This window comes from Lissotriton helveticus, chromosome 10, assembly GCF_964261635.1.
Source record: "Lissotriton helveticus chromosome 10, aLisHel1.1, whole genome shotgun sequence".
NCBI lineage: Eukaryota > Metazoa > Chordata > Amphibia > Caudata > Salamandridae > Lissotriton > Lissotriton helveticus.
In genome coordinates this window covers 562,561,354-562,578,243 of record NC_136071.1, presented here as the reverse complement: position 1 = coordinate 562,578,243, position 16,890 = coordinate 562,561,354, and the positions used below count along the sequence as shown (strand labels likewise).

The 16,890-nt window shown below is 43.5% G+C and overlaps 1 protein-coding gene across 1 annotated transcript in view; it reads right to left on the bottom strand.

The window, feature by feature from the left end:
• The window catches only part of GRIN2A (glutamate ionotropic receptor NMDA type subunit 2A), a 1,523,775-nt gene that overhangs the window by 195,313 nt on the left and 1,311,572 nt on the right, over positions 1-16,890 (bottom strand). Inside the window, exon 9 of the mRNA XM_078663104.1 lies at positions 12,629-12,789. Within this exon, the coding sequence (XP_078519230.1) occupies positions 12,629-12,789 (161 nt within the window). The remainder of the gene's footprint in view (positions 1-12,628; positions 12,790-16,890) is intronic.

Below are 16,890 nucleotides of genomic sequence, written 5' to 3'. Positions count from 1 at the left end.
TAGAAAGAGGAAATAGCTTCTTGTGATTGTTTTTGTACAGGAAGGATTCCCTTCCTGCACAAAAATAATCATCCCCGCAATGCAGGCACCCTTGCACCATAGTGAAAAGGTGCCTGCGTTAGCACAAGGCAGCCCCTTGAGCGCTGGTGCAGGAAAAAAGGACAGGAATGAGCTGTATCTAATAGATGCATCACATTCCTGCTCTTTTCTTTTGCCATAGGCAATGCAGCAGGAAGGGTTGCTGAGTTGCCCTTTGGCAACAAAGACATAAATGAGCCCCCGTACCTTTATTATAGGGATTGAGTTAGCTGTTCCTTACCTTCTTTTTTTTTGCATAGTAAGCAATCCTGTACCAATAAGTGTACCCGCTTTTAAGAATGTCATGATTGAACAAGGGCGCTGACAGACCATTCCCTATCATAGAGGGGAGGCATGAAGCATTTTCTGTAATACCAAAATGTGTGGAGAAACAGTAAACATTGACAGTAACCGGATTGTCTTCCTGTTGATGCTACCCTCACACTTTAAATAGTGTGGCCCAGTCAACGGCTTCAAAATACAAAGACAATCCAAGTCTAGTTACATTCATATAACTAAAACATCACTTTACTAAGGCCACTTGGACCCACACCATCTACCTGCTGAACATTGACATAAAAGTACTCTAGTTATTTTCACCAGTCAGCCCCCTTTACTAATTCTCACACTTCTGCCTCAGTCTCAATTTTTTACTCAAATGCCACTTCATTTTTCTAGTTTACAACAATTAATGTTGCAGGTCTGCAACAGTTAAGTTAAAATCAGTAAAAACCCTCCAACTGAATAAATGTTGATAACGTCCATGAAAGTTGGCAAAAAAAGGAAACCAAACACAAAAGTGCCCAAATGCCCTTTTTCTATCCAGAAAAATAGAAATATACTGTAATCTTTAAACACTACTTCAACCAAAGTAGCATAGAAATGTGATAAAAAAAGTAAAAAAAGAACAGTGTTTTTGCAATCTTATTTACGATGATTGTAGTTGGGCATCGGACCAATGACTGAAAATGATAGTGTTAACGAGATGTTTGCTAAGAAATTTCAGAAAAGGTGAGGTATTTGGGACAGGGCAGTGTTCCCTGTCCCAAATACCTCACCTTTTCTGTAACTTCATACGTAAATACATAGGTATCCTAGTCATGGATTTGTCGCGAGGAAGACTACACACTGTCTGGGTGGAAAATCACTATAGCGCTCAATACATTCCAAGCTGACAAGCATACATTTCATCCTGTCTGCTAATGTGTTTTATGGCTCAGGGCTGCTGAAATCTACTTCTAACTCCAATCCTTCGCTCTAGGCCACCACTGTCAGACAAACTAGTCAATTTCACCATCAGATTAGATTTAACAGCATGGTCTGCTTAATGTGCCAGTGGCAGAAAGTCTGTGCTCACATGATAGAGTCAGTCATGCACTAAGGCACTTCTAAATCAATCTGCCTGAAAGAGGGGACATGGATGTATTGGGAGGCGGTTATAACCAATTCCTACTAATTTAGATATCAGCGAATTAATGTTGACATAATAAAATAAAAGGAATTCCAGAAATTGAAATCTGCAAATTATGAGGCCAATTGTGTAGAAAGGAAGAGGAGGCTGGATGGAGCATGAAGGACTTAACCCTCAGGAAAAGATAGATAGATCTGGATTGTTGGTACCATGGGAGTACTGTGGTGCTCTCGGGTTACGCTTGCAGTACCAAAAAATTCAAACTATAGTTGCTTCTGACTGACCATGGGTGTTTTACTTTAGGAAAGGGGGGCCGCTCGGCCCCCACGCACACATGGCTGGACCCGCCCCCACCCCCCCCCCCAACCAGTTCTGGTTGGTCCGCGCGTCCCGCCAGTTGACCCGGAAGCAGTTTTGCGCTTCCGGGTTGAGGGGGCGGGATCGCGGCTTAGGGGGGTTTAAGAGCCTGGGGAGCGCGGGAAGCGGCCTCTTTGTGCCCGCGCTTCCCAGGCTCGCTCCTCGCCCCGCTGTGGGGCCTTTAATTTTCTCTTTTTTTTATCTTTCAGGTTAATTTTCAGCGAAGCAGGGGCGGTCGAGTTTCACGACGAACTGAAGGAGCAGGAGCGCACGATCGGCGATTGCATCTGAGGGTCCGATGCCACCGGAGCGGTGTTCTGTGGACGGGCGCGAGGAAGCTATGGGCACAGGGAGCGAGCGTTCGTCATTACACCAGGGTTGTCAAAGACTGTCGGGCGCAAGTACGTTTCGGCCCAAGGGAGCGTGTGTGATCTTTGAATCAACATTAGGATAAAGAAATTTTAATGGAGCAAAGCAGGGTCTGCTTCGGCAGCAGTCGAATGGGAGACCATTCGGGGCGTTTGTAAAATAAACCGATCGCTGAGTCTTTAGGTGGGTCCAGACTCTGTTTATATTGTGTGGGAAAGCTTGATCATTTTATGAAGCAGGTCAGCTTTAAATAAGGTGTGATTCTGGGCAAATTCACTTAATCTCACTGTGCCTAACGAAATGAATGTGTCCTCATGTAACATAACTGGTGCTATGTAAAGCGCTCTGATAGCTGATTCAGTACAAGCTTACGGTTTACAGGATAGCTCGTTTTTGAACTTGCACGCTGTTTAGCACAACCCAGCTGCAGCTATTGATAGTGATTAGTAGGAAGGTAATTTGTGGTGTTGAGTTCAGGCTGTGTGGATTTTGACAATTGGAGACTAAGTATTTGGGAGCTTTGCACAGTTTGAGGTGTAAGGACACAGATCGCTTCTATTTTAGGTAAAGCAAAAAGTTCTAGACTGCACAGTGTGCCTGTGGTAATGGAGATAATGCGACAATTGAGAAGATTTTATGCCCAAATCTAAGTTTCTGCTATTTTGCAGCGTGTACGTTATGACATGTTTATCTTTTAATGTACCAACAAATGTAAACAGAGGCACTCAATAAAGCAGGTTGCGTTGTATGCACAACTGTTGTTTATCACTGAAGCTTAGCCTAATCTCTGTGCCAATGATGGGGGGGGGAAAGAAGCAAAAACATTGCTTTCAGTGTAGAAACAGACGTGAATGTGCCAAACAGCAGAGTTGAATTAGTTTTCGATTTAGAATAATCCCATGTGCATTCTGATGGAAGTCCTTCTTGAAAAGTGGAATGGTACATCACCAAGCTAGTAGTGGCATGAAATGACGGAGTAAACCTCCTGAGTAGAGCCGAACCAAAGCAGACTCTCTATGCGGGTTGTAAGAATAGCCAAAAATATGCCCCCTTACAGCTACGATATCAAGGGAAAGAAGGGATGTTGACCTTACCTAGCTAGCCATTACTATAAGATTTAGAACGGCCGTGCACCAAAATTTGGTGTATGCTGTCATTCACTGGCAAACTTCTTCCGAGCACTGAAGCACAGGGTCAAGTAACCTTGAACGACCTTCCCTGCAGTATGATCTCCAGCTCCAGGGCTTTAAGTGGGCCGGGCTGGGTCTAAGCACCAGCAGTCGAAACGGTCTCTGCCTTGTGTCATTGCAAACACAACAATGATGGACAGAATGTGGATCAATGTCACACATTCACCCCAGTCCAAAGATCTGGGCCCAAATCCATCGTTTTTCCACTCCACACCACCCTGGGTTAGACAATGGCGATATGCAAATCAGCGCTGACCCTGTGCCCCATGGGAACAGTCCAGTCCGAACTACAAAAGCCATGTCCTTCCCAGAACTGAAACAAGCATCTGCTTTGTGTCATGGCATAGGTGCTCTGTTTTTTCCAGACTGCAGGGACAGCAGGCACTTCGAGGTGCGGGTGCTCACACTGCTCACTTTTTCATTAGGGGAGAAGTTATGGCATGACGTCATGCCAGGTGAGCGGTGTAGGGGAAGGGAAATCCTTTAAAGAGAGCATTTTTCTCTATGGATTTCCCTTCTCTTTTTAAAACATAGTCGTGGTGTCACCAGGGCTGTAAGTGGAAGCTTTTGCAATATTATATACAATCCATAGTTGCTGCTTATCTATCCTATGCAACTAACAAACATTTGAAAAACCTTGTAGGTATGGGTACTTGTTGTAGTATCATATATCTGGATGCAATCACAGAAACAGCAAAACAGTTAGGGCAGCACACTATGCTAAGCACAGATGTTTGGCTTACGTAATCTTAAACCTCGCCCTTAATCACATTGGCCACGCCCCTTTGAGAGACACACTCCCAGTTTTTTCATCTGCATTTTATGTGCAATGCTTGGCGCGCTCCACGCTGTTTGTAGGACGTTAGGTTGATTAGGTGAACAGACTAGGGTCTCGTAAGGAATAACGCTACACCCTTCTCCACGCATGGCCCCCATTTGTCCAGAACAAGGAGGGAGCTGTGCCTTAGAGGGAGCCGTGCCCTAGAAGTGAGCTAGGTCCTGCCCGGAAAAACTGTGACGCACTGACCATTGAACATAAACCATTCAATTTTGTCATCAGCAAGGTGCGGGCGCATAAATAATGATGCAGTAGGGCTACCTCTTGTAGTGTCATCGAGTGGTACTCTGTGGGCTCCAGACTGCAGGCTATGATTCAGATCTATGGGAAGGGACTGTCATGGGTTCCTTAATAGATACATTTTCCCCGTCCTGTGACGACACTTACTAATTTACTAATGGTTGTGGTAAAAATACAGGCCTGGCTCGGAGTTCCCAGATTATAAGGAGATCATAGCCTTTGACTGGTCCAGACTGCAGGCTATGATTCGGATCAATGGGTAGGGACTGTCATTTAGGCCCCCCTTCTCATCAATATGGGAATAACATTCTGCTGTGAATGGTTAGTTTATTGGCTTTTAGAAACAGCAACAGCAGCAAGTTATGGATTACTGAATGCAACGACTTTTAGGTGGCAAGGAATTCCAGGGTTTGGCCACTTGGAGTAAGAAAGTGAATCCTCCAGTGGATTTCTTATTGGAATGTGAGTTGAGAATCTAAGGTGGTGCTACCTCTGAGCGAAGAGCCCTGTTTGGCGGCATTGCTTACATTTTGTTTGTAGTGGCACTCCTTTGCCTTGAGATGCTCGGTAGATGGTGCAGAATGCCTTAAACATTGATCTAGCCAGATCAGGTAGCCATTGAGGTGCTTGTGGGAGTGGCGTCATTTGTTCTTGGGGGAAATTATGTGAGCATAGTGTGAGACGGTTGCCTGGCATATGCTGTCCACTATTCTAGAGGGCACATTGCACCAGTCCAAACGACCGGTATTGATGGTAGGTTAAAGACTACCTTTTTGGAAAGCTATCCTAGTGGTAGCTGTGGAGAGCAGCTTTCAGGCTAAGTCTTGGAGGGATGTAAATCAGCCTGTGTTACCAGTCTACAATCTCATGAATGAATAGATGAAAGGAGAACCACATCGGGTATATATAAAATATATGTAGTTGTTCTAAACACATCCCCCTAGCCCCTTTTTGAGGCTAGAGGCAGTAAACCTATTGAATACACGGTAAAGTAGCGCAATATACATTGAGCCCTAGGGGCGTACCAAACCAGATATCAAGAAAGGGGTATAAGAACCACGATTGGCATACAGACACGGCCTAGAGCCTGTAGAACTGCTGGGGCCACCGGGAATCACCCAAGGTAACGACACACGGGGACCCACGCGAAGGAAAAGCTTTTATCCCACAAGTTCATCTCATTTTAGAATTACTATCAAAGGCATCAACCGAAGTGATAGTTACAACAAGCGTGGGAACTTCTCCACGCTAATGACCTCTTTCTTGGGGTGCTGATATTCCGACACACCCTGGCCCCTGTTGAGAACTATCCAGAGTCTTCTGCTTTGGTTTTTCTGGTATATTTATGCAGAATTATTTTTCTGAACGGAGTTTTGTTTAGACTTAAACCCGGTGTGCACTCGGGTGTGGACAGGGTTATATCTCTCTGAGGGTGAAACACATGTCAGGGGATGCTTGTGATCATGTTAGGTTGGCTGGAGTGGTACTTACCAGAAGCCAAAGTGGGGATCTAAAAAAGGCTCTGGTGCCATTTTAGAGCCTGGCATGGTTAGGGCGGTGCTAATCCTTTGCGTAAAGACTTTGATGCTGCACTGGCAAACAGACCGTCCCTTCCAAACTTTTATCCTATGCATGAAGACGTGGGTGGAAAACCAGGAATAGGAGGTGATGTCCTGATCTGCAGCAGAATTTTAATAACAACGAATGTGCTGTGGCACTGCACTTCACACTGTGTATCGTCCTTAAGGAGTCATGAAGGCGCTATTGTATTCACTGTGGACCCCATGTACCGTGTCACTGCACTTCACACTGGGTACTATTCTTTAATGAAGGTCATTCTACAGGGCACCCTCTCCGTAACACTAATGCAAACACGTCACACGGGACACAAACTGAGGCTATGCTAAACACTTACAGTTGGAAGTTTTAATGAGAATGCATCTGGCGCTAATCTTATCTGAAACTTAGCATGTGAGGGCAATGTAAGACAAGCACATGTACTGCAGTTATCGCCGGGAAGCCAGAAGCACTAACCGTTTGTGTTTGTCTTTTCCATTTATGTATGGCCGGGTCCATGGTGGATATCTGTGAAGCGCTCCACACCGCAACAACTGCAACAGGTGGACAGCCAAAGGGATGCGTACGTCAGGGAGAGGATGGCAAGCAACGACATCAGATCTGATGGGCGATCGATCAAGGACGCCGGAGGTGCCAACACTGGGTTGACGGTTTTTGGTGTGTTACCCTAGATTGGGCTGGCCGCAGTAATGTAGTGGGATGTTGCTTCACATAAAAATGGCAGTAGTTGCCTTATCAGGAAATTGTATTTCTACAGTAACGGCGCCTGTGCTCGCAGGGCCACCAGGGTCATCATAGCTTATTCATAGGTTACCAATTGGTAGGGCCAACGATAGGGATGTGGCAGTGCACAAGGGTGTGCATTGCTAGCCTGGGCAAACCCAGGAGTAATAGGCCTATGCAACACCTCAGCACCACTTGTCGGGAAGTGGGGACTTCCATAGTAAAGAAGTAGACATACACTTAACATTTCCGAGAGCGGAGTTGGCAGGTGTGGGTTGTTAGCAGACTTCACGATACGCCAGTGGGAGCCTTTTGGAGGCCTGTGGTTACCCGGGTAGCATTTTCAGTTGCTCTGACAATGGGTGTCAGCGTCAAGAGCACCGCGTCTTATCGAGCGCAGCAACGTAGGCACGTAGGTCGGGTATACACGTCTAGTGCCAGGATACCCCCGGTCACAGCAATTACAGGGACCCCAAAGATGGGGTCTGTCCGTCCAGAGTGGGGAAGGAGAGGTACTCGATAGGCAAGCCCCACCACCCTCAGTCATTATCTGACATGCAGGTAGCAACAATTGGGTTTAATTGGGCAAGGGGTTCCTGGTGGAAGGGATAATCACAGTAGCAAGCATGTTAGCAAAATATAAAACCCAGACTGCACCATAGGGTGTCTCAGTTGTTTCCTAGGCTGCAGAAAAAGGGGGGGTGGACTCTGTTAGTGCACTGAATCACTCGGTGAAGAATCACTCGGTAAAGAGGATCAACACTTAGATTGAGAAATTATTTCAAACACCTCATTGCAGTATATTCCACAGGGGTGCATCCGAGAGGGACAATTTAGATTAGCAGGGTGGGGTTCACTTGAAGGGGACCAGCAGTGAGCGGCTGACAAAAAAGGGTTGGCCATGGTTGGAGGGGTTGTCTTTACTTGCAGGACGGGGTCCATTTGACAGAGTCAGGGAATGCCCTATTGATAGGGAACATACTAGCAGGGGTAGAGAGTTATGATTAGGAAGATATGACCTTTCAGTGTAGGCGGTTGGGGGGGCCAGATAGTCGGTCAACTATGCTGGCCTGTGGCGGTAAGGTCATAATCGGTGAGCAACAATTTAAGCTCCTTAGGTTACGGCGGCCCGATTCACGAAAGGGGTCGCACAGGGGGAGGGGCCATTGGTCTCTCCCAGAACTTCAGGGGCAGGATATCCGCTTGCTTGGGTGCGGGGGAGGGAGTCCCGCTTTCCTCAGGCTGGTAGCCCCCACGCACACATGGCTGGGCCCGGCACCCCCCCTCCATCAGTCCTGGTTGGTCCGCGCGTCCCGCCAGTTGACCCGGAAGCAGTTTTGTGCCTCCGGGTCGAGGGGGCGGGATCGCGGCTTAGGGGGGGGTTTAAGAGCCTGGGGAGCGCAGGAAGCGGCCTCTTTGTGCCCGTGCTTCCCAGGCTTGCTCCTCGCCCCGCTGTGCGGCCTTTAATTTTCCCCACCCTCCATCCCCTGGTAGCAGAATTCTGGTGAGGACACTTGTAGGTATACGGTGTAACGCTATGCAATGTCGTAAGAATACATGTTTTTCTTCCTTAGGCCTTTTTCCCCGTTTATAGGCAATGTTAATATGTATATGTTTTCTGGGGTGTTTTGCTGTTGCATTAACTCTTTTTCCTTAGGCCTTTTTTCCCTCTTAGATTAGTAATGTCGTATTTATTATGTGGGTCGGGCGGTAAAGTCATAATCGGTGAGCAGCAATTTAAGGTCCTTAAGTGGGGGCGGCCCCATTCACGAAAGGGGTCGCCCAGGGGCAGGGGCCATTGGTCTCTCCCAGAACTTCAGGGGCAGGATATCCACTTGCTTGGGTGCGGGGGAGGGAGTCACGCTTTCCTCAGGCTGGTAGCCACCCCGCACATACACTATGACGTCAACAAAGGGCGCGAGTGTAAGGGCCCTCCTGTTATGGTTAAATGGAGTTCACGGAGCGCACGAGGGTAAACGGGCCCTTGTTGCGCATGCGCATCTCGGACGTGAGAGCGTAGCTGGGCAAAAGGATCTGACACCGGTTAGCGACCTTGCCGTAGGACCAGAAATTATTAGAATGCAAATTGATATCAGGATGTTAGATTCGGTTAGGAACCACGCTGTATTAGACATTTGTTAAGGTTAGCCCACCATACCTGTCTAAACTGGATGTAAATCTAATGTCTGAATTTTGTATTTAATAATTATGTAAATAATGTTATTTTATTACATTTTTAATTTTGTTTCATATTTTAATAAATACGGCCGGGGGGTCTCGAGCTCGAGACCCCCTGCCTTCCAAAGAATTCTGTTGTTGGTCTGATAAGTGTGTAACTGTAGTATGCATGTTAAGGGGGGGGGGGCGACAGTCACAGACCCTGTCGTAAGCCTTTCTGGTGGTGCGATAACAAAATGATCTGATTGGCTGACCTCAATATTCTGTCAGGTGCCAATAAAGGACTTGTGGACTAAGTCCCTGAGTCCAGTAAAAGATCTGAAAGAGGACATAAGGGAGCTGGATGAGCACACTATGAACCCCAAGGCTCATGTGGGTGGATGGGTCTCAAAGGGATCCTTCTCTTAGGTTACATTTTAAAAAGTGTGTATTTTTTATCCCCGTTACTGTGCGTCCAGTGGGTGAATAATGGTCCAGAGACGCATTTAGTATGCCGCCCCGATACTGTGGAACAAAACACATTTAACAATATTTAAACTACCATTGTGCAGGCTGTAAGCACTGCTCAGTCAGGGTTGGCTGCCTGCAGTGGGTTGGGCATTGGCCCAAACCACCACCGAGCATGGCTGAAGGCTGTGTGTAGAAGGGACTGGCCATCTGCGGGGGGGTGGCAGTTGTCATCAGTATTGTCATCAATGACAACATTTAACGTGTCATGAGTGATGTAACATGGGAGGTCATAAACAGTGCCAGACAGGGGGCAAATTATAGTTTGTTCACATGTAAATGGCGAATTTCAGTGTTTTATCAGTTTTTAAATGTTATTTCTTACTTTATTTGAACAGCTAATTAAATTCAATTTTAAAAAATCTGTGAATTTCAGTTATTTTTAACGTAAGTTAGTAAAATGTTCTTGTAACTCATTGTCTCGCATATTTCAATTAAAAACATGCAACATTAATTCATATTTTTCCTCTCCTTTTTTTACCAAACATTCTTTTACATTACACACATTGTAAATTCTAATTACAATGCTTCACACTATGAAATAAAGATTGGTTTCAGCAGCTGAGGAAGGAGCAAGGCAGCGATAAAAGCTAGCAACAGCAATTCTGAGTTAGAGTCTCACAGATATTATTTCTGCACAGTGTCATGTTGTTTGGCTTTTACAATAAAAAAACACCCACACTTGTAATTCTAGGTTATATTATTCATTTCTGTGGAGCATTTATATATCTCCCACCCAGCCTCAGAGGGTGGTGGTGCCTTTTACAATGTTCACAGGAAAGAACAACTCACATAATAGTGAATAAGAATGCAAAGTATTAAACAAACCCTATGTATTGCATCACATGAGCGGCGGAGAAGAAGATTTAACAACAGTGTGTAGGGAAGGGAAGCATAGTAGGGCAACAATGACTTTATGGAATGAAAAGGAACGACTTCAAGTCTGTCTGTGGACTTTACCTAGGAACATTTTAAAAGAGTTCTTCAGATTGTGAAAAGGTTTGAAGAAGAAAAGTTTTGAAATCACACCTCTTCAAAGAACTCCACATCTCTACACTACAAGAATCCCAACCCTCTTCAGATTGTGTAAAGGTTTAAAGAAGAAAGGTTTTGAAATCACACCTCTTCAAAGAACTCTACATCTCTACACTACAAGAATCCCAAACCGCGAAAAATCTATCTGATTGCAAATTTTCACACATCAAGGGTGAGCAAAATGTGTGTAATTTTCTTTCCTGTGATTATACAAAATTTTGTGAAATGCAAATCTGTCATTTTATATTTTAAGCACCAAATTGTATCCTAGCATCACTTTTTGCAGTGGGGAAGCATTTACATAGCACTGCTAACAACAGCCACTTTTGTTCTGCTATCCCAATTTCTTGAAGGTCTAGGAATCCTGGTCCCGGATGGTATTGCCCAATTGTAGTCGTAGATGGGTTGGAGGAGAATAACTTGAGTCTCTGGACCTTTCCAGCCTCTATTTTGTAATACTGCTAAGTGTTTTTGAGCATTTACTCCTCCTCTTTTATATTGTAGTAAACAATTCATTGTTAAGAAAAGCTATTTTTTATTCTTTTTATTCTTTTTGTGTTTTTTTCATGATCCAACACAATTAATTACATCCTTGCTTTTCAGAGTATTCTTTAAATTACATTATTGACCTGCACCAGCCGACACGTGTTTCACCTCAGAGGTCAATCAGACTTTCTCAGGGCTTCTTAATTCATTGATAGATCTTGATTATTTCCTTTAAGCGTTTTTAAAAACTGTGTCAATCTTGAAACAAGCATTTTTTATGTCGAAGTTTCTATTCGATAAGGGCACTGGTAGTCCTGGGTCAATCACCCATGTAAGCGGTGTGATGGTCTACAATTTAAAGAATACTCTGAAAAGCAAGGATGTAACTTATCGCATTGGGTCATGAAAAGAACAGAAAAGGAATAAAAAACAGCTTTTCTTAGCAATGAATTCTTGTTAACTACAATATAAAAACAGAGGAGTACATGCTCAAAAACACTTAGCTTGTGTTCTCCTATCCCTGTGCACTTGCAGTCATTTTTTACCACGAACATCGCATAATTACGAAAAAGAGGTGTAATGGTGTAATTTGGGCAATTTGCCATAAGAAGTATAGCAGGAGATTCAAGAAATGACATGGAATATGCTAGCATAATTTAAATTTCACCCAAGCCTTCAAATCGTATTTCGAGTTTTCTACCCATTTGTCACATTGGTCACTTTGAAACTGGTTGAATGTTGACAATCTCCTTTTACTTGGAACAACCTAAAAGCTTTCCAAAAACCATTATTTTTACTTGAAATCCTACATGCAGAAAACTATGCTAATTGGAGGTAGAACCTATGGGGCTTGTTCATGAGAGCCCTGTGCCACTCTTGCACCATCCAATGTTGTACATGCATGACACTGTGCTCTCATAAAGATTTATGAAGCCACAAAGCCACCCTGTATGGTTTTGAGGGGCCTCATAAATAATGTGCCAGGAAGGTGTTACTTGGGCATTGCAGTGGGTTTTCCCATGCAACACCCATGCAATTTGATGCTGCCCCTGAGTTTCAAAGTGAAGTACACCTGGGGAAGTGTAAAATCTATAAACCTTCCGAGGTGAGGCGTTACGAGCAAAATATGTTAATTTCTCCTAATTGTCTCCTCTTTCCATGTGTGCAGTAGAACACAAAAAAACAGGAAAACACCTCTTAGGTTGTTTTTGTGCAGGAAGGTGTGCCCAAATACAATCCTGTCTGCAACGGTGGTACCCTTTCACCATGGTGCAAGGGTGCCTACTTTTGGCGCTAGGTTGCCAAAACAGCACCAGCGCTGGCAGAAAGGACAGGAATGCACCATTATTTCTTAAATACGGTGCATTTCTGTCCTTTCTCTTTGGGATGGGGCGGCATAGCAAGATTTTTTTCTGCTTTGCCCTACGCCAAATTGCCATAAATTAGGTCCTAAAGTTTTGGGAAGAAGTTAGGGGAAGTTCATGAGAAAACATTTCCTTACTTTGCACAAAATAAAGGCTGCGAAATCATCACCTATGTAAAAATTAGTGAACAAAGTCTCAACAGGATAAGAGTTTCATAACAATGTATGTAGCTCACTTCTAAGCAATAAAATGTTCCAGAAGGACAGTAACTTACCCAGTCTTCAGGCTGACCAAGGCATCATCAACCCCTTTCTGATTGAATTTGACCATATACTGATGCATATCTGGGTAATTGTTCCTGATATTTCTCTCAGTACTTCCATTTGGCACAGTTCCGAAACGAAAAGGGGGTGAATAATCATTTGGTCTCTGAAACTAAAGGAGGAAGAAAGATAGAAATAATGATGATTTAAATTTTCAGTTTTTTTCCTCATTTCAGATGTAACATGCTTTGTTCATAAGAAAATGTCACTTTAATGATGGAGACATAGTAAAAACTATCACTGCCTAGAATATTTGAACTGCTGAAAAAATCAGGCAGATTTATTAACATTTGATGCAACGCACCAAGACAACTTGCTACACTGCATTAAATGGAAAGACTAGGAATGTGCCACAACTACAAAGATATGGCTCATCCCTGCTCTCTATCTGCACTGGTGCGCTGAGTGCAGTGCCAACCCTGCCACCCTTACGCCATAGAGCAAGACTGCCTGTGTTACAGGCAGAATTGTTTTTGTCTAGGAAGGGATACCTTCCTGCTCAAAAAGAGTCCTCTGAGGCTCGCACAGAATGCAACACAGTTAGAAAGAGTAAAAAACAAGGAGGAATAATCACATTTCTCCTTGTTCTTGGAAAGGCATAGGATTTGGATGCATTCCCAGGTTTACTAGTGTTAGTAAATTTGGCAATATGCCAAAGTCCATGAGTGGATACGTTGAAAAACCCACGCTCCACCTACGTTCCACCCATGGACCGCCTTCCTTGGGCAGAGTAATGCAAGGCTGCTCCATATTTAGTGTGCCACGCAGAGCCACACAAGGTGGCTATGTTTGTCATGGGAAATCTCACTGAAGGGTTTGCATCACCTTGCGTTGGCCTGCGTGATGCAACCGCAATGCAAGCCCTTCTTAAATCTGGGCCGAAGGGACTCCTTTTCAGACTAGCAAGCTATTTTTTCTATCCAAATGGAAACACTTTCGTTATTCTATTCTATTCGTTATTCTATGCTTGGGAAACTGCACCACTCGCTGGTTTCCTAATGGAAACATCAGGAAAATATTTGTGTATTCCATGGTATGCCTTTGTTAATTTTTGCACAAGAAAAGCTGCACATGGTGAGCAACTGCATCTGCTGAAATGCCAGTAAGACACAATTTCTTTATTTCTGTATTTCCCGTGGCTAAACCCTCCACTTACACCCACGTGAATTTTGAGGGTGCTCCTTCCCCTTACAGCACTGAAAAGTATTTTTCTTCTGTCCCTTGAAGAAGCAAATCACTAACAATTTCCAAAGCAGAATTAATTTGGAGTTGAGTGAGAGAATATCAACAACATTGTTCCCAAACTTTAAGGGAAACCTTGCTCTGGAGTAGTCACGTAGGGGAACATCCTTTACAACGCAACTTTTACAACGAAGTGCCTTTACGACGCAACCATTACAACGCAACTTTTACAACGACTTGCGCTGGGGGGCGCTCTAGGATAGAGAATAGTTTCCAACACCTTCCCTACTATCCACGGGGACTGGAGTTGGAATAGTAAATTAAACTATTCACTATCCAGCGCCCCCAACGCAAGTCGTTGTAACGACTTGCGTTGTAAAACTTGCGTCGTAAAGGGATACGTTGTAATAGCATGCGTTGTAACGTCATACATCCAGTCACGTACCACCCTCTGAGTGGGATTTACTTTCGCATTAAAATTACAAATGTAGGGTTCTATTTGATGAGAAGAAAATGATTTTTGAGAACAGGATGTCCTTTTAGAATACCTCGTACTCGCAAGCTCAGCCATTTGTGCATGTAAATCAGCTTCAAAGCTAGAAACGGCTTTGAAACAAAATTTTCAGTTGATATTTTCGTGCTGCTTTCTCAGTGCTCTAAGTTTTAATGGTACATAAAATAAACACATTTTAGTCTACCTCCTTAAATCCTTGTAAATTATTTTCATTGTGTTGTTATCCACCTGTGATATATTTGCTTTTGCATTTTTACATGCTGCACTCCCCGAGCCATCAGCAAGGCTCGTATTTCATAAAATACATGAATGAATAAATTATGGGACAATCACTTGAAGGAGAAGTGATCTGCATGGTGTAGGGAGAGAATAAAAAAAGTATGGGGCTTATCTACTCGCCCAATGCACCGCCAGTGCGTCACTTCTTTTGACGTACCAGTGGTGCACTGTGCCTGCCCATATTTACAAGGCCAGATAAAGCCACCATGCGTGGCTTTTCATGACCTTGTAAATATGGCCCACTATCACACATTACTTTGCGTGAAAGGGGAGCTTCATGCGTGTTGGTGTGGCTGTTCCCACGTAACAGCAACGGAAGCTGACACATTCCCAGATTTCCAAGGTTTTGCAAACCTGGGAATGTGTCAGATTCATAAAGGAGGTGAAACGAGGGGAAATACCTTTATTTCTCCTCGTTTTTTCTTTGTCTATGTGTGCTGCTTTCTGCAGCACACATGGAAAGAGAAAAACACCCCTCATGCTTGTTTTTGTGCAGGAAGGTGTCCCTTCTTGCACAAAAACAATCACCCGTATAAAGCAGACACCCTTTCACCATGGCGCAAGGGTGCCTGCCTTGGCGGATTGCGTCCCACTGTGCGCCAGCGAAGGAGAAAAGGACAGGAATGCAGCATACCTTGTAGATACAGCGCAATCCTGCTTTTAATGCACAACAGCATGGCAGGAAGGGCTCCTGCATCAAAATATTGTAAATGAGGCCCTATTTTTCACATTATGTGATGGTAAGTTGTAAAGTTTTTTTAAAACAACATAAGGGGTCATTTAGAAGCCCCTTGTGCTGCTGGTCACTTATAACATGGAAAAAGTTACATACTAGCAGAGAAAGGGACATGCAAATCAGCCCCTCAATGTGATACAATATTGGAAAGTAAATGACTGTATTTCCAATTGTACAATGTGCCTCAATACATCGAAATGAAATCACAAATGGACCACCCTCTGCCCCACCAACTGGGACTATGTCCCTTCTACCATAAAAGATTCTGACTCAGTTCCCCTAACTGGGAATAAAATTTGAACTTATTTGTTCAGTCTCAATGACAAAACAATGACATCAAATGAGAACATTGCAACTCATGCAGTGCAGTGAAATGCTTTTTTAATATATTTAGCATAATATAAATACATTACATATATAAATACATTCATTTATATTATGTATCACACTTGCTTTTCCATTCTTGCAACCAAGCTTCGGATACTGAGATGGTATTAGTCCCTTTCAAAGTCACACTGAAACTTTTTGATGAAAAACTCTAAATTACCATCGTTGTGAAAAGTGTGTTTTAAATTCAATGGAGTACTTGAAGAACAGGATAGAGTGACTTAAGCTTGATATGCACAGTTTGCTAAATATCTAAGTGAATCATCCAACACCAAAAAGGAGAGTTTGGTCAAAGTGACGTTGTGACCAGCAGTTGCACATCAAAAAGCACAAAAGAAGAATAAAGTCTTGCAGTCCAGAATAATAGAGCAAGCACAAGAAACAAACCAATTACCTCACTCAAACGTTCAAAAATGTCTATATTCATCTTTTATATGGTAAGGGACGAAAACACACACTACAATACTCTATAAGTATACATCTCCCAATAGGTTGTTTAAGCAACATATTTATCATTTATTCAAACTTCAAGGTTGTAACAGGTCCAAATACATCTAATTCTAAACAAATCAAAGTAATTACGGAATAGTAATAATAGGGGTTAGTACACATTGAACTGAACAGAAGGTAACAGACGAAGCACTTGTTGACAACTGTGTGCACTTCTACTCAAGGTACATAGGGTAAAATGTGGACCACTAAATTAACAATAGAAATAGAAGTCTTGAACTACAATGATTGGTTGAAAAAAATGTAACTGTGTCTTTCTAAGAAAATGTGAAGGATGAGAGGATTTGATTGCCTTCTGATTTTTTACAGAGAGTGATTTTTGGAGTTCCAAAATAACACAACATATTAAAAATGTCAACATATTCATACTAAAGGGGCATTGGGAAGCCCCATTCAGTCACTGCTTTCTTAAGTATCAGTAACTCTGTGCATAAGCTCATCGTTAGCACAGACAGTGGGGCAATGGCTCCTCATCAACCTTTAGCAATTGGCTTGGATGCAGTGTCTTTCATGTTTAAGATCAGCCTAAAAGGACATCTATTTTGTGTGTAGGGTGTCAGGGATTGTGAGCGTTGGCTTGGTGGTGCTTTAACTATACATCAATA